The sequence below is a fragment of the Apus apus genome, chromosome 2, assembly GCF_020740795.1.
Source record: "Apus apus isolate bApuApu2 chromosome 2, bApuApu2.pri.cur, whole genome shotgun sequence".
In the NCBI taxonomy this organism is placed as follows: Eukaryota; Metazoa; Chordata; class Aves; order Apodiformes; family Apodidae; genus Apus; species Apus apus.
In genome coordinates, this window is record NC_067283.1 from 62,753,589 (window position 1) to 62,777,525 (window position 23,937).

At 37.7% G+C, this 23,937-nt stretch overlaps 1 protein-coding gene across 2 annotated transcripts in view; it reads right to left on the reverse strand.

The window, feature by feature from the left end:
- CDKAL1 (CDK5 regulatory subunit associated protein 1 like 1) overlaps positions 1-23,937 on the reverse strand; it is a 418,797-nt gene that overhangs the window by 152,534 nt on the left and 242,326 nt on the right. For both annotated transcript variants that reach the window (XM_051610858.1, XM_051610859.1), the window contains exon 10: positions 12,647-12,813. In XM_051610858.1, coding sequence (XP_051466818.1) covers positions 12,647-12,813 — 167 coding nt within the window. The remainder of the gene's footprint in view (positions 1-12,646; positions 12,814-23,937) is intronic.

Here is a 23,937-nt window from a genome sequence, read left to right on the forward strand (position 1 = left end):
CATGCATTCTTTAGGAAATAAATTGCTTGCCATACATATCACAAATGCACGTTCTACACATGTTACGTATCTTGAAATCCTAATACAGCCTAGCTATTGTGGTCACAGGTTTCAGCCATGTCCTGGACATTCAAAGATCCTTCTAGAGAAGACGAGGCCACAACAACTTTCTACTGTGAAATCCTTTCTTTGCTTACTTTCTATACACAAAACACATTCCGTGTCCTTTAAGCACTCAAGTCCTAGTGAGTATATTTCTCTATTTTCAGGCAGAGATCTGAATCAAAGGTCCTACTGATAAATGGATTTCCCACCAAGTACTTCAGGATCATAACTATTAACTTGGTGAATTTAGCAGAACACAAATTTTTAACACAAACCAAGCACAAAGCAGAAATACCTGATGACCCACTGTTTCCTTGTCATTGGCTTTGAAACACCACTAGTGTTCCTGAATCTACCTTGGAGTGAGTAGTTCAGAAGGAATCACAATAATGAACTAAACAAAAGTTGAGCATGATTACATCAGAAATCTGGATAAAACAATCTTTCAAATTTTCTCTGCATTCAGGTATAAATATTACATTATAAAGCAGAGCCTTAAAGTAAAATTGTTCCAGTCTTGCTTTTGGTCCCCCCTACACCTAACTACACTGAAGTACTTACCCACATAGGTTTGACTAAATCACAGCTAGGTGCTGAACACTCACACTTAGTTAGTATCGACAGATTTTCCCACACCACAGATTTTACAGAGCATACTAGATTTCATCACTTAATAAAACCATCAGTTAATATCCCAGAGAAAACTTGAAGCACATCATGGGCTAATGCATAATTGTACTGTACAGTGTATCAACATGCTAAGCTTAACATCTGTTTCCTGTTGGTTTGTATTTTTTTTTAATTTATTTTTATTTTTTTACCAAGTGCTTTGCATTACTAGATATAATTACGTATTTCAGTTAGAAGGAAAAATGCAATATAGAATTTTATTTCCATCTGGAAACAATAAAGGAAGAACTTTTTCAAATTATACAACTGTGAAAGAAAATTTCTGTCTTTAATCACAACTGAAACAGCTGATTGCCTTTCCCCCCCTATCCCTTGGAATCTAACAATATGTCTATGAACAAAGAGAATAATTACATTAAAATGAAAGTTACACTGCCTGTAGGAACAAAGGTCAAAAAGTAGCACAACATGTTTTAAGCTGCCTTTAAAAAAAATAAGTAACCTACATTTGGAATCTAATAATATATGTGAAATATCCTTTAGGACATTGATCATACTGGAAATATTTTTTTCCAATTCTTAGCAGCTGGAGTACATCAGAAAAGAAAGCTCATTGCCAGAAAGATTATATACATTATTGCAGTAATTATAATACACGAATTTAACCAGCTAACCAGAAAATCAATCCCTCTGTTTGCAATGACACCACACGCAACCATAGAGAATCACACACAATAAATGTCAATATCTGTGCATCTTTATGTCAGTACCAACAAGCTGTTCAGACAGCAATTCTTTCCCCTAATGTAAAGCAGGCAAAAATCCAGTACTGAATTCTGAATAGCTTGCTCCCTAGCAAAAGGATTTTGTCCTCTGCCAGCAGTGAAGCCCAAAGAAACTCTAATCCATATGGAAACATGACAAAATGGCACTCCCTCAAAAATTCTTCCCCTCGTGGCAGATGTTAGTTTGGGATATGACATGAGGAATGTCTGCTGACTGTTGCCTTTCAGAAGCCCAGTGGTGCCACCACCAGCATGGTCTGGATGAAAACCAAGTGGCTGTGGTCCATTTTATAAATTCCTCTGCTGTAGTACAGTTCAGGAACAGATGTGATCTAGTGATGCAGGCATGGCAAGGATGACACAGTATGATCCAGTCTGGAAGGCCCGTAACAGTTTTGTTAAAACTAATGATCAGGGAACCTTCACCCCGTTCCCATCCCTCGTGAGTAACTGGGCTGTAAAATCCTAAGAACATGTAGGATGTATAATTGCACACCTCCCCAAGGACACTGGTTGGAAGGCAGTGGCTTCCTGCCATCTGTATGTGAAGTGGGGGAGATGTAATGAAGCCGTATGATGGCTAAGCTTAGTGGCAACCCCTACCCCATGTAATACAACATGACTTATGCTCAGGTCTTCATCATACCATTAGGATAAAGGGAAGTCACACTGGAACAATTAGAAGCCCACACAATTCTGACCAATGTAATTTGAACCTTACAATCAAATCTTAGGGTTGCCAGATGGAGGGCAAAAATCTGTTTTGTCATATGGGAAAAATGCCTTCTACATTACCAAACAAAAACCTGGTATTAGCTCAGGCCACCCTTAGAAATGGATATAAACCAGACTGCAAGCCATGATTTGCTGATAGGAGAATGAGCCATATGCTCAGCCCTAGCTGTTCCCAGCTGTTCTCCTAGGTGTGGGATCTCTCTGTTGCTTCCAACCTCATAAAATACACAAAACCCAAGCTAGCTAAGCATTTTTTTCTCCCTTGTGGCTACATATGAAGCTTAATCTCTTAAAAACTAAACCAAGCCAAATGAAAATCATTTACATGTCTTCAAAAACTTGCCACTTCTTTTATTAACAATGAACAGAGGCTAACAGTTCTTCCCAAAAAGTGACTTTCAGGTAATGCTGTAATATTTTCCTGTATTTCATAGTTCAAAGTTTCAGCAGAGGCTTGTTGCATCTCTTCCCATGAGACAGCGCACAAAGGAACACCCAGTACCAAATAGTTGCTACCTGATTTTTATTTTTAAACCCTGAAATATCAAGAATTGTCCTGTTTAGTAAAAAAAAACAACAACAAAAAAAAACAAACCACACAACAAACCAACCAACAAACAAACAACATATGTTTCTCTCCAAGATAGGACCCTTAACCTGGATATACATGGTATCCCCAAGAAGAGGAACAGCCCCTGCAGAGTACCACTTTTTGCATTTATCTGATAAAACCAGTAATACCCAGTACAGACATCCTAAACCTGGGTTGCCAAAACATTTCACAATAAGAAAACTAGAATCCCTACAAAGCCTGCTTTCAATATAAAAGTAGGACTGAATTTACATTGGGTAAAATGTAAAACAATCAACATCTACATCAGGTAGGTGCTGATTGCTTATTACTCAACTTTGTATGGAGGCGTGAGCCCAAGTACATCTACAAGTGTGTCACCAAAACACAGCTGATCCAGTGACACATTCAGCATTAATAGCACCACACTGACTCCCTCAAGGTATTGCACACCTTCAGTTCCCACACAAACTGAGGGAAGTGCTGTGGTTGGAAACATGCAGTTAATGGTTCAGTGTTTTCAAAGACGAAAACTGTTACTGTTGCTGCTGCAGCCATCATTACAATCCTAGAGAGACTGGGTGGAGTTTTAGAGTGATGTTTGTCCAGTTTCAATAAAGAGATCAAGGTAAAATGTACATTCAATTAGTGGCTAGAGTGATTGCTTAATGACTTAAAGCCATCCAACCAAATAGCTAATGCTAATTCCTTGTGAAATGATTAATTTAGGTGTGCAAGAAAATACACACCTTTTCATTTTCGCCACGGTGCTCTCTAATTTCTCATCATTAAGCACTCTTCAAATAGAGCATTTTTTTTTCCAGAAGTAAATTAATACTCCTCTTTGCCATAAACACAGAAACACAAATTGGAAAGTTCCCTAAAAAGGTGATTTATTGCAACGGCACACTGCTAATTTAAATAACTCTGTCTCAATCATATTTTATGCTATTGAAACCTTGAAAATCAATTAAAGGACAGAGAAGCACACACTTAAAATGGACAAGTAGGACTATCACACTACCCTTCTGTCTTTAGAAAACTGGATGTGTGAAATGGATTGCAAGTTTCCTGTATGGTATAAAAGAATTAATCTTTTCTACTCAGAACAAGTAATAGAATGAATGGCACACCCTATCACAGTTCAGCTGCACCAAGACACATTAAGTGCCAAGAACCCTCCCTATCATTTCCCTCTATTTCAAACAAGCAAGTACAATACCTGAAATAGCATCTGCTTCAGCACACTGCAGTGGAAAGAAAACAGTGGTTTTAATAAAAACCCAAACCTCTAGGCAAGTGTAATCATTTTCTTTTGCAGCTATCCAACTGACTGGGCTAAATTTCACAGCAAAAAAACATAAAATTAAAAAAATTTCAAAACCATGAAGACTGATATAATAAAATTTACATTCTTCAGTAGGCTCTTGCATTATTAACATAACAAAACTAATTGACTTCAAAGACTTGGTAGAAGAGATTTTACGTCTTTTGCTCAATTCATAACGGTACAGCAATGCTAGTGCTACGTGCAGTTTTATTAAACTTTCTAGAACACACTGTAATACCTTTCTCTCATTTTTAAAGAATAATCACCTAAAAAAAATGAACCTTTTTTTAAACAAATGTCAGAGCCTAATGAGGCAAGCAGTCAAGATTATGTAGATGATGTTGCAAAGCACAGTGAATGTGATAGGTCATCTATCAAATAAAACAAAAGGGTTTATGCATCTAAATTAAATAGAAACTCCTGGAACAGCATGGAGGGTAGTTGGTAGAATTTTAATAATTATAATACAAATAATTAGGGAAGTGAGACCTTATTTGTTTTTCAGTAAATGCAGAAATATTACAAGAAGATGGCACAGTTTGTTAGGCAAGCTATATATTTGACAATACCTTCTATACTAATGCCTTGAAGTGCAACTGCTAGAATTCCCACTTTATTTAGCAAAAATGCACTTTCTCATACAGGTACTACCCACTCTTTGAATAAACCGCTCAATGAATGGTGATTTTTATTTTCTGCTAGTTAACCATCAATGCAGTAAGCCACAGCTCCAAAGGTCTGTTGGGATTAAACAGCATTCTAATTAATCGGCAGGCAACCTGACACTCAACACAAGATTGAGAGGGGATCTGTCTGATTTAAATACTCTTCATTTTCATGATATCCAACAAGCAAGAGAAATGTTCATACAAGCAAATCATAATAAAGGTACAATTAACATGCACAGCTTTAACTGGTCAAGCAATGAGCAACTTAGCATTAATCCCTTTTTGCAACACCAATTTTTATGCATGGATTATTAAACACAGCAGAGCACTAGATACATGCATAAAATATTCTGTCTTGAATCTTGCATAAATAAAAGCAGACCTTTCCCTATGTTTCTCAAAGCATTTTTTTCTAATGGTGCTATAAAGAACAGGAGCTTTATTGCCAGAACCCCAAAAGATTCCCTTCTACACATTATCTGGAAGCAAACCTTAACTGTTCATCAAAGTTCCTAATACAATAACATTGTTAAGGTTTTTAACACCCAGGATTCACAAATAGAACATAAAACCTTCAAGAAGAGTAAGATGGGTTCTTATTTTGACATTTATTCAGCCAACTCATGTTCCACCAGCTGGCAGCAAACATTTCATCAAGCATTTATGGACATTAGGACCTGCTGAGTCTGATCTTAAAACTCTAGATTATAGAAAGCAGTGTAACAAAATGTATATCAAAGCACAGCAGAGATTCATCCCTTTCCTAACCCCATAATATGAAATATACATTCTGGGGATAATGTATATTTAAATTAACTGGAAAAGTTCCCATGACAGAGTATTTTAGTACTTAAAGGTAACAAAAAGCTGGATTACACAGAGCAAGCAAAAAAATGCGAACACAGTCTGCGTGGGATGAATAAGCATTTAACAAGAACACCAAAGGCCAAAGGAAACAATGAGCACTCCCCCTCCTCCCTTTTTTTTTTTTTCCAGAAGCCCAGACCAGCTTCCCCTCTCCTCTTCACCTTATTATCTTAGATTTCTTTGAAATATACTGCTAGCAAGAGAAACATAGTGACAACCAGGTAATCATAGAATGGGAAATTTGCATGGTCCACCAACTACAAAACAGTCTAAAACTCACAGTAATAAGAGGTCAGAGGCTCAACTATTCATTTACTTAAATATAAGCCACAGTTGAAATTTTTCTGGTCAAATCAACAGTTTTTAATTGGTACTTTCAAATCCAGCAGTCTATGAAAGTGACAAAAAATATTACTAGAAAAAAAGCAAATATATGCCCTAAAGGCCATTTAGTTCTTGAAATCATGCTGCCCTTTCATTTGCAGTGAAGCACGTGTGCATATTACTCCTTTTTAAAACATATTTCAAATCAGCTTACATTCTAGCTTATTCAGAAACATTTGATGCAGTCAGAGGAAAAAAGAACAATATGGAAAAAAGTGAGTTAGTAATTTTAGTGTAATACGTATCTATGTGCTGTGTCAGGGCACATTTGTAGAAGCCATCTGCAAGGTATCAGCTTCAATGGGGTCAAGCATAAACACTGAGCTGACATGAAAAATCAAAGCAAGAGAGCACAGAAATACTATTGCGATTTGCAGTACAGTACACTTGGCACGTCTTATGCATTTAAAGACGCTGCCGCCATGCAGACTCCCTCTCAGTGGTTGGTGCATCACTCAAATGTCCTGAATTAATAACGGAGATAAAGCCCACAGATGGCATATGGTATGGTTTCAGACAGACTCATTTTGACAGGTGACAAAGACGACTACTCATCTAGTCATGTGAAATTAAGCACTTACGGGAATGGCAGGTGTGAACTGCCTCCTTTATACAGATTTGGGAGCATCCCATCACTCACAGAAAGTGCTGCACTAAAAACCCTGGAAGTACAGTTAGTGTTAAATCTGCAAAGGAGGGAAGCTAAAGCTGAACTGCCTTAGCTCTCTAAGGCCCCTGTCCTTGTACAGTCTGCATGATCTGCATTCCCTTTCGATTTGCACAGAGCCCCAAAAACTGAGCAAGAAATTAAAAACCCAAGGAAAAGCAAAATATACTCAAGGCAAAAATTAGTCTCTAACACTATGCTGCTAACATGATTTCATTTCAGCCTGCTACGTATTTGGCTTAGTTTGACTTTTTCTGACTAACTCACATTCACCATTTAACTGTTTTAATGGATTTCTCCCAACCATCCCTCCCTATTGTCACCGCAAGTGGATGTAAAACAAGTGCATTCTCACTAGAGCACTAGCCAATGTAGGTATGCCTGGAGGTTACTTCTAAAGCAGGATGTAAACCTTATGTCACTTTTAGTCCATGTTATACTATTGGACAGTAACATCTTTGCCATCTGGCAGTCTGTGTAATTCAAACAGGAGCTCTGTGCAAATACAGGTGGGCAAGAGTACACAAGGTAACTATACACATGTGCATTCATTGCAGGCTTTGCTAGGACTATAAAATGGATCCTAATATTAACCTTTTCCTTCGCTGTTACCATTTGATTAAAATAAAAAATAGTTGGAGCTAAAACCTTCCTCCCTGACCAAAGTTCAGGGAAGTTTACCAAAATTTTCTGCCCTGTATATAGAATCCAAATTTTTCCTCAATGTCATATGGCATCAGCATATAAAGAGAGCACAGACACTGGACAAGAGCATCTACCTCAAAATCTTGGTTTGAGATCAAACTTCAAATAAACAAGCTATACACTTCATGACATACACATTCAAACAGGCAGCTAAGACTGAGCACTTTGGAAAATGCAATACTATGTCCATTGGCTGGCCACATTTCTTTGAAAGGAAAATATACAATCTCTTCTGCAGCTAAACTGCAAGCTTCAACTTCTTCCTCAGTTTTAATATCACAATCAGGAGAAACAATGTTGGGGAGTCTTAGGTCCTTCGGTTTTCTTAAACACACCAAATAACCTTCTCAGTTGTACCAACAAACCTCATGCAGTGAAAACTGCAGTGATACCGCGAAGTGCAGTTTCCCACATTTCCCTCCCAGCCATGGGTTTGTTCAATCTGCAGTATGACTTCAGTGCAGGAAAACCAAATTCCCTTCCAAGGAAATCAGACCAGTGGCCACGCTCCAGGTTTACAGTGAATGGGCTCCAAGAGTTTAGTGGGAACAGAAGGATTCAAACCAGTGATCTGCCCTTGGAACAGCTTTGGACCATGGGTAATTGGAAAGTTTGGTTAAGGGGATTAGATTTATTTTGAAGTAAAGACTCAAAAATGGAGATACTGTAGATACAGTGGCTTCACTACCAAATTCTGTGATTTCCTGATCTGCTCTTATTGCTCCTTACTACTTGCTAATTTAAGTGCAAACAATCTGCAGCTGGAGAAAACAGCAGATTAAAAAAAAACCTTGTAGTTTAGATTATAACCTGAATAATTACAAACCCCTCTCTTTTTCTAAAGACTTAGCTTACTATGCACCTATCAAAAAGAGTCGAACATTTTGCATGACTCTGAAACACTGAATGGTGTTAAATAATTCTTTACAAATGAGAAAGCCCAACTGAATGTACAAATAATAATCTGAAAACATATGGCTGCTTCTCATCCCAAAACTGTTCATGCTACATGCACCTGTAAGTACATAAAGCACTATTGCCACCATCTTTATTGAATAAAAAACTGAAAGTACTAAACTGTGACACTGTACCACACAAGTACGATGATTTTCATGAAAGTAACAGCTACCCCTGAAATGAAAACCATCTTTAAGGACAAAATGGCATTTACCTGACTAATACCTGAGGGCACTGGGTATGCTCAGTATTATAAATTGTGAAAACTTAAACTGACTGTCTACTTATTCTGAGTTTGAATGGCCACTGGCCCTGGCCCTGAAATCTACCAAGCCTTCCAGCATGAGAGCCTCAGGCCAATCAGAAGCACCCATAGCTTTCCTTTGCACCCTCCTCAGCTCTAGCCCCACCACTCCTGACCCAGAGGAAGCCCTCCTCCACCTCCTCCTATTCTTGTGCCGGCCTCCAGCTTCAGCCAAACAGCAGAGCTGTTGGCTGGCACTTCTCAGAGGATACCGAGACTGATTTCCTGACACAGCGGCAGACGAAACATTCTTGAGATGAGTGGCATTTACTGTGCCTCCATTTTTATTTCCAGGGAACCTGTGAGTGTGGGCCCTACATTAATAAGTCAAAAGACCCAGAGGGCCAAAGCCCAGCCACAGACCTGGACACACAGTACAAAGGAAACACTGGCGACAGCTTAAGCAGATCTCTGTCCCTAATCCACTGTACACTTTCTAAACAGTATCTCAGAGTATATTTAGGAAGTATTTTTTGGAAGAAAAAGGAAGAACCTATAAATACATTTGCACTTGCAAATAAATTTCAATCTAAAAGCAATTCAACAAGCAGCTTATCCAAAAGTGGGCTAAGCATCTTTGCATGAAGGAGAAAGTTATTCCACGTATACACAAAAAATACATGCAATATAACAATGTATTATTTTAGCCAGTGGACACAATCTATTTTCCTGAGAACCATCAAGACAGTAATTAATATCTTACTGAAGTATCTAATGGCTAGCTACATCTTAAAGATCCACCTGAGCAATACCAACAACATAAGCTGGGCATATTTCAAAGGAGCACGGTGTGAGGAAACTGGGCCAAACCCAACACTTATGAGAATAACTCCACCTACTTCTAGAACAGTATGTGCAGCTTAGGTTTCCATTGTATATAAAGTCATAAATTTTAACATTTTTAGTCCTTTATTCAGTTATATTATTCATAGGTGCAACTTGTGCCTCATTCATTGAGGACATGAGTATTGTCATTGTGGTCTGAGGAATTCTTTGCTTCTATTGCAGCTGTGCGATCTACAACTCAAGGTATTAATCTGCATATCCCTGTTCTTTTTATTTTCAATCTCCTCTCATTCTGGCAATTGAAAAGTAACAGAAACTCCAGCAAATAGTAAAAAACCTGCAAATTCCAAGCACATAAACAAGCCAGTGACCTGATGGTTTGAATGCTTAGAGATTAAATAACTACCTATTGAAGGAAAACAGGTATTTGCTAAATATTCTAAAAGTTACATTTAAGACCAGTTCTAATGACAGAGAAGCTCAAGCAATACTACATGACAGTATTTAAAAAATGTACATAATGTCTTTGGGAACAGGTATTTTAAAAACATTTAACTTACAACTGAATTTTATAGGAGAAAACAAATGCATTTTTATAAACTTTGTTATTAGCTCTGGAGGTTACAAGGGTAAGGCAGACATAAAACTGGCCAAACCTTTTACCTGCAAGTAAGCTCCAATAACTATAGCAAAAACTGTGAATGAAACAAAAACATTGCTTTTAGACTGTCTAGGGAAGCTCTGTCTAGGTCTTAAAATTAATTTATGCTTTTACATGACTGCTGTTGTTCTATGCCACTTCTTAAGCATGTGATCATTACTCAAGTGAAATAAACCTTTGCTTAGCAGCTGCATATGTATACTTGTATGTAATGGCTGAATTACTCTGATTTTTTAAAAAAGATACATAACTGGAACAAGTTTTCCTTTTCATTGGATATAAAAAGTGACACACAATTAATACATTTTCCCATGCAAATCACCCCAGGTATCCACATGCCTTATAACAAAATAGATTAATAAAATGCAGCATCTTTTAAAACATTTAAAGATGTTTTCAACCAATAACACAGCTTCATGCCTTACTCAGGAGATAACAGAACTACATCTGGATTTTATTCTAATCAACTGACATGAAAATTAATCAACTTCTCATTTAATTTATTTTGTTTTTCAAACAAATCATAGTTTCACCCTTTTGTCAACTGGAAAGTTAAAAGCACATTCCCCACAAAAAAGTTTATTTTGTCTGGTAAAAATGTATACAGGAGACTTCCAACATTTCCTAGTGATATTTCAGATACAAGTCTGGTAAGCTTGGATGAGGGGACTAGGAAAAAAACCATGGCAGGTTAAAAAAAGAAAATATGCAAATTTTGACAAAACATCAAAATTATTTCATCAAATTACAAGCTCAGAAATTCTTGTTCATACATGAAACAAATGTGATAAAATAATCCTTAAAAACCATTATGTAAATTAGAAATTGTATGAAACAGTGAAGAGGACAAGAAAAAACAGATATTGTACGAAAGACTGGTGTAAACATAATGCACGTTCTGCACAGAAACATTCAAGATACACATTTTCAATAGACTTTCGATGAAGTTTCTCACCCTGCCAACACACTTAAAGATGCATTTTTAAAAGATATTAAGAGTATTTTTCTTGAATCTGAGTCAGGTCAAAGAGAGTCCTACCTTCAGCACTTTCTAGAAAATTCAGAAGCAGGAAGATTAGAGATAATAATTCAAAACCATTCTAGATGTGTGATGTGCTCACATGCACTGTATGAAGGAAAGCAATATACTTTCCACCTCACCCAAATTATATAAAATTAAGACTACTACAGTGCCCCTTAGCTGGGCAGAGCAGTTTCTTATTTCCAGCAACTGATTTTCAAACAAAAACAAAACACGACTCTGTGAGCACTCATAAGATGAGCAGCAGTAAAAAAGTGGCAGCCTATGCCAAAACACTTTCAACAATGTGGGTTAAAAATGAAAGTAAAGACAATTGTGACAAATGCTAAAATTTTGATTTGCTTTTGTACAAGATGCTGAAAAAAGTTAAAATAAAAACTTGCGACTGATAAAAGAGTTTGAGACAGAATGCTAAGCTCTAAGAAACATAACCAAACCACTTCCTAAAGATTTCTATTCAGTGTGTTGCTAAGACTCTTAGTGAATTGTATGTTAAACCAAAGAATAAATTAATAGCCTGGGAAATTTGCAGTTTTCTGCAGCTTGTGTTCTTTAGCTAGTGAAGTGAAAAACTACTTATTCCTATCCAGAAGAAAGTCCTCTAGCCAATGTGCTTCAATAGGAAAAGGTGCAGTTATGGCACTCTGGTAAGAAAATACTGTCCTTGATACTTTAAGAAAAAGTAAGTGCAACTATTAAACTATACTATATTCAGAAAAGCAGCACGGACACCAGCTATTTATCTGGATATTGCTGATGTACATGGTTACAAGATTTACCTTACACTATACCATCCCCTGCTTTTCCTTCCTCATATTTCCCATGAATTTCAATAAATTCATTTGATGACAGAATCCAATGAAAGCAATCAATCTTTGAGACAAACTCTCACTTCCTGATTTGCACACATATGATATTCTTCAAGTTCACATTGTTGCACACTTTGTTGCTTCTAATGTTGATGAACTACTTCGTTACACTTTTTTTAAACACAGATATACACTTAGACTTTCCATTTCTTATGATGGAAACTTCTACACACACTCAGAATAGCATGTGACATGGGATACTAAATACATTGTTAAGTGAGACCAGCATATAGGGTTTTTGAAAATATTAATCTCAGGTGTAGAAGGAAGACAATTTCAATCCCATAGTCCCTTGCTTGCTAATGACATTTCCTTTAGTTCTTGAAAACAATAGACATACACACAAATACAACATTGCTATACTAAAGCTCCATACGTGAGAAACCTCAGTAATATTATAATTCCAAAATTATTTTAGTATCTAATCATCTTGATAACTTGCTGTGCCACAAGACCAGCTTAACAGTATGAGTGCAATTCTATAAATTTACTTGAAGTCAATACTATACACAAGGTTCCACACCGACTCACTCAGTAAAGGTCTATGTCAGCGTATAAATTAGTCTCTTTTCTTCCTTACCTCCAGATGCTCTAAAATATAGGGAGGGTTTGTCATGCCAAGCCTCAGCATAGCTCCCTCAGGAATAGCTTCAACCAGCTTCCACAGAAGCGTAGGGAGGTCTGTGCCAATGTCTCTGCCATAAGCCCCTGTGTCTTCACTGGTCAGCCATATCTCACAAACACCCTCTGTGAATAAAAGGAAGAGATAATTAACAAATCTGTTTTAGAGCTGTTTATTTTATCATACAGCTGCTCACTCTTTTTAATGCAGTATTTCACAAGGCTATTATGCAGCCAGACTCAGTATTCAATTGCTAGGGGGAGGGAAGGAGGAGGAAGGCTTATCCCATGGGTAGCAGTGGGTTATTAAGTTCATTTTATGAGCACAAGAGTGCTACAACAATGCTGTAAATTATCATTGATGTGGAATGATTAACATTCACAGCCACTGACTAATTCTGTGCTGCCTCCTCAGCTAGTCAGTCAAGTCTAGTACTCTGCTCAATTTTTTGAGCCTAATTCATTAAACACCACAAGCAACATTACCCAGGCAAAGAGTTTGCATTAATGGTTGTTACTACTAGTTAAGTTATTAACTGCTAAGCCTCCAATAAGCAAAAATAGCTCTAAAGTGCAGTGACTGACATTCCCCCAGAATAACTATTAAAATCTTGTATTCTTTAACCGATACAATTAGGAATGCAATATTAAGGTTGCATTGAAAAGGTTAGTTGCCACTGTGTGACTGAGTGACAGGGCTGGAAAACCTGTTTCCTGGCAGTTAATACTTCATTTTCCATCAATCAGGGCCTGAGGAAGTAGTATATTTGATTTGTATTGTAAAGGGTAGTGAACCTGAACACTGATACTTGGTAATCATATCCTCCTGCTCAAAAAGAAGAAAGATTGCACCACCCTTTAATAACAGTTGAAAGTAGTGAGGTTATGCAGCCACTTCTATCAGTCTACTCAGCTTCCATCCTTTCTGCAATGCAATCTATCTCCCCCTTCTCCCCAGTCCAAAGCAAGAAATAAGTCATTGAAAACAGGGTGGCCAGGAGGAAGATACTTGGGATTCCCAGTGAGATGAGATACCATTAACTCAAGACATGAATTTCTAATACCAGTTATGAACCATGAACATCTAAATGCTAAAATGCACATAATTCATCACGGTACTCTTTACACAAGCAGAGAATGGTATCACAAAATACAAATGGTTTATTACAGATATATACTTAAGATGAGGAAAATATAAACATGTACATAGACTTTAACCACATGAAAATGAATAAAACTAGAAAACCAGAGGTTTTACAAAAATGTAAACTCAAGACTACCACTCTTAAACTCACAGTATAACAACAAAGACAGACACAAATGCTGAGCAAAGTTAACTATGTTTGTTCAGAAAGGTTTTCCAGGTCCTTTATCAATTACAACTAAGAATACTTAAAAATTAAAGGTAAACCAAGAAACTAGTAACTTTTCAAGTTTTGCTTCAAGAATAACTTATTGAGAAAGATGTATAATTCTTCTAAGAAGTCTAGTGGAAAGTATTATTGAAGTACTGATCTTTGGTTATCCCACTTGCAGCCACCACTTTGTATACACATTCAAGGTGAGCCTCTCCATGCCTGATCAAGAATGCAGAACTTGCTAGCAGGATACAAACACACCTCGGCTCCCACTGCAGTTGCTAATGTTTTCAGAATTCATCACACCACAGGCAGTACCACACTATGAAACTTACATGCTTTAAGGTTTGTCGCCTGTCCTATACTTTTCTGAGATACAGAAAAAAGAAGTGAATTATAGATCAGTTTCATTTAAAAGTAAGAGAAACACAAAGGATCTAAATGATGACTAATGCCATGTTTATTTGTTTTTTATGTAAGTCTCCCATACCCCTTAGAAGGTTGTAAAACAGGGTAATTTACTTGCTGAGTTTCTACTCAGAGCAATTCTCATTTTTAAGCTTGCAAGCTAAATGCTTGTATGGGTTTTAGGTTTGGTGGTGGGGTTTTATGTTTTTTTTTTCATGAAAATGGCTGGTGGAATACTGCCTCACAGTTACCAGATGAAAGTGTAGGGAAAAAAAATAAATCACTGGCTAGGAATGAAAATAACACTCCTGTGGAAAACAACAGCGAGTTTTTAAAGCTGCATAGGTGGGGACCATTAGCCCCCTGGTGGGCTGAAACTTCAAATTAAATCACAAGAAGAGGAAGCAGCTGTAATAGTAAATCAGCAACAACAGGAATAACTGTCTCATCTGCTCTCTGATCAGGGTGTTGAACAGCAAGTAATGGGAATAATTCATGCTGAGAGAGCCAAAGACGTAGTCTTAATATGGGGGGTAAGGGGGGCAATGTGTGGGAGGGGGTGGGGGGATGAGGATGGACACCTGCAGGTTAGGAGAAAGTTCATGTCCCAGTTTCAGGCTGACAAAATGGATCTTCAAACACAGAAAGCTGCTCTGAATGCTAAGTATTTACAAGAAGGGTAATTCAACTTGGCACAAAACTGTGTGTGACAGAGGTTTGGTGTCAATTGTTATGCTGTTTATTCTGGTCCTTTGCATCCTGAGTTTAGGAGTCTAAATGTACACTAGGTAAAAGGAGAAAACAACAGACCTCCCCAACAGTATTCATAAAGGGAGCCAACACTTCCTGTCCTTGCTCAACCCTCTTCCACCCCAAACTCCAGCCCTATGTAGGAAACCATTTAAATTCACTGGCAAATAATGTACAGTGCTTTTTTCTTTCGCAGTGAACCTCACTAGAACATTCACCATTCTGTTACTGGGCAATTTAGTGCTACTAAAAGGAAGCTGATTTTGTAAACAAGACAACTGATCCTAACTGAAGAGTTTGGATGTGCAAATTCAGAGCATTTGCTACAGTATTAGGGCCAATTATCATTATATTCAAGTAATTACAAGTCAGCCTTTGGTCACAGCTCATAGTTTATTTCTCACTCTGCCATCACTACCCAGCACAAAAGAGTAACCTCAACAGCTGGCTTCTGATCTCTGTTCTGATGTAATTGGAGATGACAGAGAATGAAAAGTGTTGGAAGAAGAAAAGGTTCCAAATAAATGGAGGTTCTGAGACTATTCCTTCTCTGATGTCTCAATATAAAGAATGCTCATAGCAGATTATCTGACAGGGAGTTTAGCTTCATTTTTGTGCAGTAATCTAAACAATCCTTGTTGTAAAGAAGACAAGAAATCCTACAGTAGTCACTTTTACAAGATATGTGCATTTCTGTTTTAGACTGCTTGAAATGATTAATTTCTTTAATAAAAAACTTCTAGCATTTTTATTTTGCTTTATATTCATACCACTACTGTAAACACTGTTTTAAGCAGTAGCATACATCTTTTAAATTGAAGAGAAATCTACTCCATCTGAAAAATTACTTCAATCTACAAAAATGTCTGAAGATGTTAAAATATCAGACAATAATCCCTCTGAAATTCTCCTATTTGTTAACCTAACTGTACTTTGTACATATGAAATTCAAGCACAAAATAATTTTATTTTCTTTCTTCTCCTTCCCTACTTCTTGTTCTCCTGTTTCCTGGGAGATTTTCTACTACGATCAAGAGGGGTTTCTCCTGCAGCACGATACTCCACAGGCTGTCCTGTTGGGAGATCCCCGATGCTGACCTTCTCAGTAGCCCACACAGGCTTATCAGTTACTGCCTGATCTCCTTGCTATTCCTTCTCCAACAGTGAATTCCTACAGCAGCCTGCAGAGCTGTACAGACCATAGAAATACCTCTCCCACTGCACCACAGAAACCTGAAAGACCATCTGCCAACGGGAGGTCTGACTTCAATGTTTGTCAAAAACTGCCTATAGACCTGAGGACAATCAACCTGAGGCTGCCACTCCTGATCACACCCTTAGAATTAAGATTAAAAAAAAAAAAGTCACAGCCAAAGACAGAAATGCTTGGAAAAATCCAATCCACTTTAAATATACTCATTGTTTAGAATGAACTTACCCTATGCAAATTAATTTTCTCTTCAATTATTTGAGTTTCCTTTTATTTATTCAGCACAGATTTTACAGTCACTATGTACATACTTGATACAAGGCATGTGCTAGATTACTTTGCTGAATCAGTGCCTTAACTGAGGAGTATGAAGACATCTGTGTACATACCATGTCACTGTATCAACCTGAATATAATGCAAGTTTAAACAGAAACTGAGATTTGGAGGAATGAAATTCCTCATGTTCTTCTGAAGTACTCTGCAAGCATTGATTCATCTTGTAAGAGTCCAGGCCTCCTCTCAGCCAGCTAAACCACACGGATCACCACTGAAAGATCCCACTGCAGGGACTTTGTGAATCTAGGAAACTCACTGGTGCTAATGGAAGTTTGGAAGGATTAGTTCTCAGTTCACCAAGAAATCCTCATTTGACCTGCATAGATGTGGAAGGTCTAGAGGAGAGAGAGAATGTACAAACCCTATCCTAGACTCTAAAGTAACTCACATCTAACTGTAACAATTAGAAACTACAGGATATCTGGCAAATACCGACAAAAAAGTAGGATGAAGAAAAAAGACAGGTCTAGGTTCAGAGCTGGTAAAAGAGGCAAGCTTTAAGGCTATAATCTAAAGGATGTTTCTTCTGGACTTTCAGAAGAGTAGATTCAGCAACATGTCCTCCAGATGAATGTAGTAGTGCTGCTCTTCACATTACATACTACATACAAACCGGTCCCATCAGAGTCATATAGAATCATAGAAACCATAGAAAGGTTTGGGTTGGGAGGGATCATAAAGAGCATCTAGTTCCAACTCCCCTGCACGGGCAGGGGCACCTCCCACTAGACCAGATTGCTCAGAGCCCCATCCAACCAGGCCTCGAATACTGCCAGGGATGGGGCTTCCACAGCCTCCCTGGGCAACCTGTGCCAGTGCCTTACCACCCTTGTAGTAAAGAATTTCCTCCTAATATCTAATCTAAATCTCCCCTGTTCTAGTTTTAAACCATAGACGCTTGTCCTCACACAACATGGCCATGCAAAAAGTCTCATTTTTACTTTGAAAGACAAAGCTCTAGGTAACTGTCTCATACTGTGACTTTCTAAAGGATCTTTCTTATGCCTGAACATAGACCCTCTTTTCAAAAGATTTACTTTTTACCCTTCTGGACATTCTCAAGTGAAGGACAACTGTTCACTCCTGTTTTCTTAATGCTTGCCATGAATAGCAGGACAAGATCCGAATGGCCTAAATGTTGGCTGACCTACTGGAACACAATGCTTAGAGAAATTACTAGATCTCCCAAAATCCTCTTAAAAGAGGAAGCTTAACAGAAGGATGACTGGCTTATCCAACTCTTCACAACACAGGAGGAAGAATAAGAAATATTTTTAAAATATCTCCTTAATATTATAAATTGCTTTGAAGTGCTGATTAGTATTACATAAAGACCTGCTACACAGAATGATTTAATTCAAAAGCCTGAACAAATTCCATTTTCTGTAGTCTTCAGGAAAGCAAAAGGGTAAGGACTGTATACATGGTGAAAATTTCTTTTCATGGGATCATAGTATAGCTTAGGTTGCAAGGGACATTTGGAGGTCATCTAATCCAACCTTCTCCTCAAATCAGGCCCAATTTGGTGAGATTGCTCAGTTCTCATGCAGTTGTGTTTTGAATATTTCCAAAGACAGAAATACCACAGCCACCTTGGGCAATCTGTTCCAGTATTTGACCACTCTCAGGGTAAAATATCTTTCCTTGCACCTAACTGCAAGTCCTTGTGTTCCAGCTTGTCCTGTTACCTCTCATCCCACCTCTGCCTTCTCTATACCCTCCCATTAGTCAATCACAGACAGCAATAAAATTTCCTTCTGCCTTTCTCTTCAAATCTCAATTCTTGTATGTCATGTGTTCCATCCTCCTAATAATTTCAGCAGTCCTTTGCAGAACTGCTCCACTACATCAGTCAGCCTTGTCCTGGGGCGCCCAATATTGGACAGAGCACTCTTCATGAGGTCTCACAACTGCCAAGTACAAGGCACTAGTCACTCCCCTGGGCTTGTGGCTGTACTCCTGCTAATAGCATCTAGGACAAAATTGCAAAGGGTTTCAAAGCTGACTCATGTTCATCAGCTTGCCCAGAGGAACTCCAAAATCCACACAGCTGCTTCCCAGACAGTCAGCTCTCTACATCCATAATGTAGCATGGTGTTATTTTTTCCTGGATTCAGGACATTTTTCTTCGTTGAACTTCATGAAACTACTGTTAATTCCATTCCTCCAGACAGTTGAGGTCCACTGAAATATTAGCCCTACCCTCCAAGCCAGTGAGTTATTCCCCCAATTTGGTATAATCTCCCAAATTGCTCAAAATGCACTGGATCTCACTGTCCACATTGTTAATAAAGACATGAAACACAGGCCCTAGTATCAATCCCTGGGAAACACCATTAGTTAGCAACAGCTAGACTCCAGACCACAGATCACCACCCTGTGAGCCTGGCAGTCCAGACAATTCTTTGAACCACCTTACCATCTGTCCAGTCCATATCTCACCTAAGAACATTATAGAAGACCATGCTGAATTCAAGGTAAAAAAGCCAACAACAAAATATAAAAAAGAAAAGTGCCCAAAACAAAGCAGAAAATCCTCAAACAAAAAGCAACCCAGCCTCCTCCCAATCCCTCTCCAAAAAAGAGATTCACCTGTCTTGTAATTCCCTAGCAACCCCTTCTTGCCCTTCCTGAAGGGCACCTTGACATGTCCCTTTTTCCAGTCACCAAGAGTCTCTTCTGATTGTCATGACCTTTGAATGATGAGAGAAAACAGCCTCCTAATGACATCAGCCAGCACTCTCATCATACTTGGATGCCTCTCACTGCAGGATATTACTTCTGGATGTTGCTCTGCAGTTACACAAACTACAGTTATGTTTTGCAAGTGCATAGTTCAGTATAAGTCTTTAAAGCAGTTGTGGTTTCTACTGCCCACAGGATGACACATATATTAGAGTGCTTAGGAAATGAACACGCTAACTTTTGTGGTCTACATACTTGTGAGAACAAACGTGTTTGGAAACTAATATGAAGTGACATACAGACCAAGTTACACTGAATCAGGTTACTCCACCTATGTAGGATATCGTATTATTTTAAGAGTAGATTTGGAAGATTCTGTTTGGCAGTGCTGTCTACTACATTTAGGAACAAAATTCAAGATTGTTCTTTTTCTCCTTGCCAAGATGGATGATGGAGCCAGGCTTTTTTCAGTGATGTCCAGTGATAGCACAAGGAGCAACGGGTGCAGACTGGAGCACAGGAGAGTCCATGTAACTATCAGAAAAAAACCTTATTTACTGTGAGAGTGACAGAGCACTGGAACAGGCTGCCCAGAGAGGTTGTGGAGTCTCCTTCGCTGGAGACATTCTAAACCCGCCTGGACATGTTCCTGTGTGATGTGCTCTGGGTGATCCTGCTCTGGCTGGGGGTTGGACTGGGTGATCTTATGAGGTCCCTTCCAACCCCTAAGATTCTGTGATTCTGTGAGATGCTTAATTTAAGTAAATGTTAAGTAAATGTTTGCACACAAAACTGATTAACATTCTCCTGTATTTATATACATGTTATACATTAGTATATATTAATGCTATCAAATTCTAAATCTATATGAAGCCATAACAGGAACTTGATTTAAAGGATCATTTACCATAGATGTGATAGAGGCACTTATAACAAATACCTGATCCTACAAACTAATGGGAAAAAACTTTAGGCTATATTTTCAAATTCCAAAACAGAAAAATTATTTGTGCCTCAGACCCCCATAACTCTTGTAGCAATTGCTTTTTCAAAATTATGACACATTCCTTGACTTTTGGTTAAATTAAGTTAAGCGTGATATATCACTTGTATAACACATTGTAAGTGAAGCTTAAGTGTACTTTGATGCAAAAGTGCTCAAGAAACAGCTCATGAAACTCAGTGCGAAGGAGGTCAAGAAATAGCTTGATACATTTCAATGAAAATGTGTTAATATATTTTACATTTTATACGTTTTTTCCCTCAAAATGCATTCAGATCTCACAAGTTGTTTAATGCAACTTATGAAGTCAAGTAAGAGCTGGACCACTATAAAAAAACTAAGCTTTATGACTGCTCAGTGAATTATTTTAAAGTTACAGTAATAAAAGATTCTAGTTTTGGACAAAATTTAAAAAGAAAAACTCCCATTTCTCCCTCCATAACAACACATACACCCTCACTTCTACTACTACATTTCATATTAACTTTTTTGGTTACTTTGGAGATTCTGTCAAAATAACCACACTGAAATGAAGAGTTCTGACCCAGCTACCTATCTACTTTACAGTAACATCAAGCTAACTTTAATGTAAGGATACCCTACTATCAGATTTATATTTAGATGTGAGGTCTGAGAGAACAATCTAATAGCCATATGACTAGTAGCTTTCCCTCTTTTCTTCTGTGGTTATGATATTGGAAGCTACATACAGATTTATTCAAGGTTTTCCTTTTCAGAAGTCATGCATCCAAAAGATGAAACTGGTGAAGCTGTTAAGAACATGAGCCCATTGAATTTGCTTCATTATCTAAAATCACTGCATATAAGTCTCAAAACCTGAACTGCTCATTTACAGCAAAAGCTTCACTATCAAAGCATTTACAAAGGAAGTTTACTACCTGTGACTGCTGGAAGGTTTAGCAGTTTTACAATGTATATAAAACATTGTTTGTCTTGCTCACTTCTGTGTCTACATTGATAAGTAAAGCAAAGCATTTTGATACAAGGAGTATTTTGAAATGAATAAGAATGCTTGTGATAGTAGAAAAAGTTAAAACTACTCCTTTCTGTGGTATTAATAAAAAATAGTGAGAAAATTTCCAATAAAAAGCATGCAGCAGATAGGGGCAATTGATCATTAAATGCCAAAGAGACCATAAGGGGTTTCTCTCTCCCACAAAAAGAACCCTTGTCCTTGCTTATAAAAGAGGTCATTCTACCCCTATAGGGACCTCTGTTTCTAATAGCCTAGTGCTAGAGCACAAACTAGCAGCCCTGTCTTGTTCATTTTGTAGCTCTAGTGCATTAGTGAAGGGGAGAGGAAGGGGGGGGAAGGAAAGGGAACAGTATAATAGGTCACTTGCTGCTGCAAACAGCATGATAGTCAAACGTATTATAATGAGTCCAGTTTCATTCTGCTGGAACAAGAGAGACTCAAAAGGACATCAAGTCAGTCACGCTGCAGAAGTTTGCTCAGTGCCAACATTGCAGCATTATGCATCTTGCTTTCAAGGAGGATTAATGACACCATACATCACGAAGATATACTGGGTTTTGTAGCCAGTTTGAAGAGAAAGTGGAGTGAAGGATTTCAAAAAGTTGGAGGGAAAAAAAATATAGTTGAATTTCATGAGCTGGTCCTGTTTCTCTGAACAAGTGATGAGAAAGTCGTCCTTTAAGACAGGTCTGTGCTTCTTCTGTGGACCACCTGCATATGAGCTCCTATTTCCAGGCATGTATGTTACCTCCACCATGGTCTGCTTTTCAGGTTAGCTCTTGCAAAAAAACCCACACAAATAAATTTACTTATTATTACTTGCCAGCTGAAAACAGATAAAACTGAAATTTGTCATTCCACGTACAGATATTATACAAGAATTAAGTTGGTTTTTAGAGATGGTGGACATCTACTGCCAAAGTTAACAGAATTAAAGCCTTATGTGTATTAACAACCAGTGAAAGAACTAACTCGTTTGTTATTTCCTTGCTAAACTACGAACGTAATTCCAGAAACAAGTTCAATTGTACAAGCAATGGTACATGCATGAAGAAAATAAAGCATAAAGGACAAGGTGACTAAAGGGACCTAAGCACAAAGAAAAACCATTTCAGGAAAACACAAACAGGTATGAGTTTAGAGTTGCTGTTCTGCAGCCCTGTATATAGCATATCGATGTGCAGGTCCTGGAAGCATGGATTTTTTTGTTCTCAGGTCTATGCCTCACAAATACACTTGGTGAACTATTGATACACTCATGCTGTTCTTGTACTATAAGCAGAGTGAGAGTACTTGACCCTCCAGAAGGGTCAGTCCAGCACCCTGCAGAAATACTCTTTAGCTAATGAAAAGTTTAAGAGCAAAATGTCCATAAACTTAAAAACCAAAAAAATGGAAATTTATTATTTCTATGCCTATAATCAAAACACAAATGAGAAATCTGCTTCAAACTCTGAAATCAAAATGATGCATATGAGAAATCTGATTTATGACTTAGGAACTCACTGAGGAAAAAAGGGTAATGTGTCACTCATTGTATCAGATGCTGAATGTTTTAAAACCAAAACATACGCTATTGGGCTGCTGCAGGTGAAGTATAAAGTGCAAAGGGTCACACACTGCACAAATTCAAGATATGGTCATCAGCTGTAGGCATATTACAGGATGCAGTGCTAATTAATGAAGGCTTTTTACTGAGTTTCCATCTCTGTAGTGCTAATGAATTAAACAACATGTTTCATGGAAACTGATTAATTCTAAGGAAGTAATATGGCATACCAAGTTTCAATCATTAAGAATGCTTGTAGCCAAGCTTAATAACTCTCTGAATCTGAGTTCAGAAAGAGGATAGCTTAAAAATTCTACAACAGCAGCTTGTGCACAAGCTACCAGGGTGTTTTAGAGATATTTGACATGGAAACCCATCCTCCAGACAGAATTTTCCTGCCCAAATGTCTTGCACTTTTGAGAGCAGAATCCTATAGTCTTATTTCATTCACAGTTTTTTAAAATATTATTTCTATTTTAAACGCACGAAGAGCAAGAGGAGAAAGAAACCATGTTTTGGCTATTAGCAGACATCATTTTGAAAATTACCAGAAAATTAGCTAGAAATTTGGGTTACAGTTAAATGTTGACATTTTAAAATGTAATCACAGAAAGAAGATGGCTTATATCTGTCTTTGACTGAAAAGCTAACAATGAATAAATAATCTCTGCTCGGCTACATATTCCAGGATTGGAGGAGACATTTTTTAGAATGTTACATTCTGATCACAAAAAAACCCAAAATGAAGAAGAAAGTACTACCAAAAGTGACAAATGTAAAAGTGTTAAAGGCTTTGTTCCATACCTAAGTTATAAGCCAAGATATAATAATGTAAACCTGATTGGCAATACAGAGGTATTATTGCAAAAAAAGGTTTGTTTTGATTTTCAGCAATACTCCTATGTATCACAGTCATTTCACCTTAAAGTACTGAATTCTAAGGAAAAGACTCA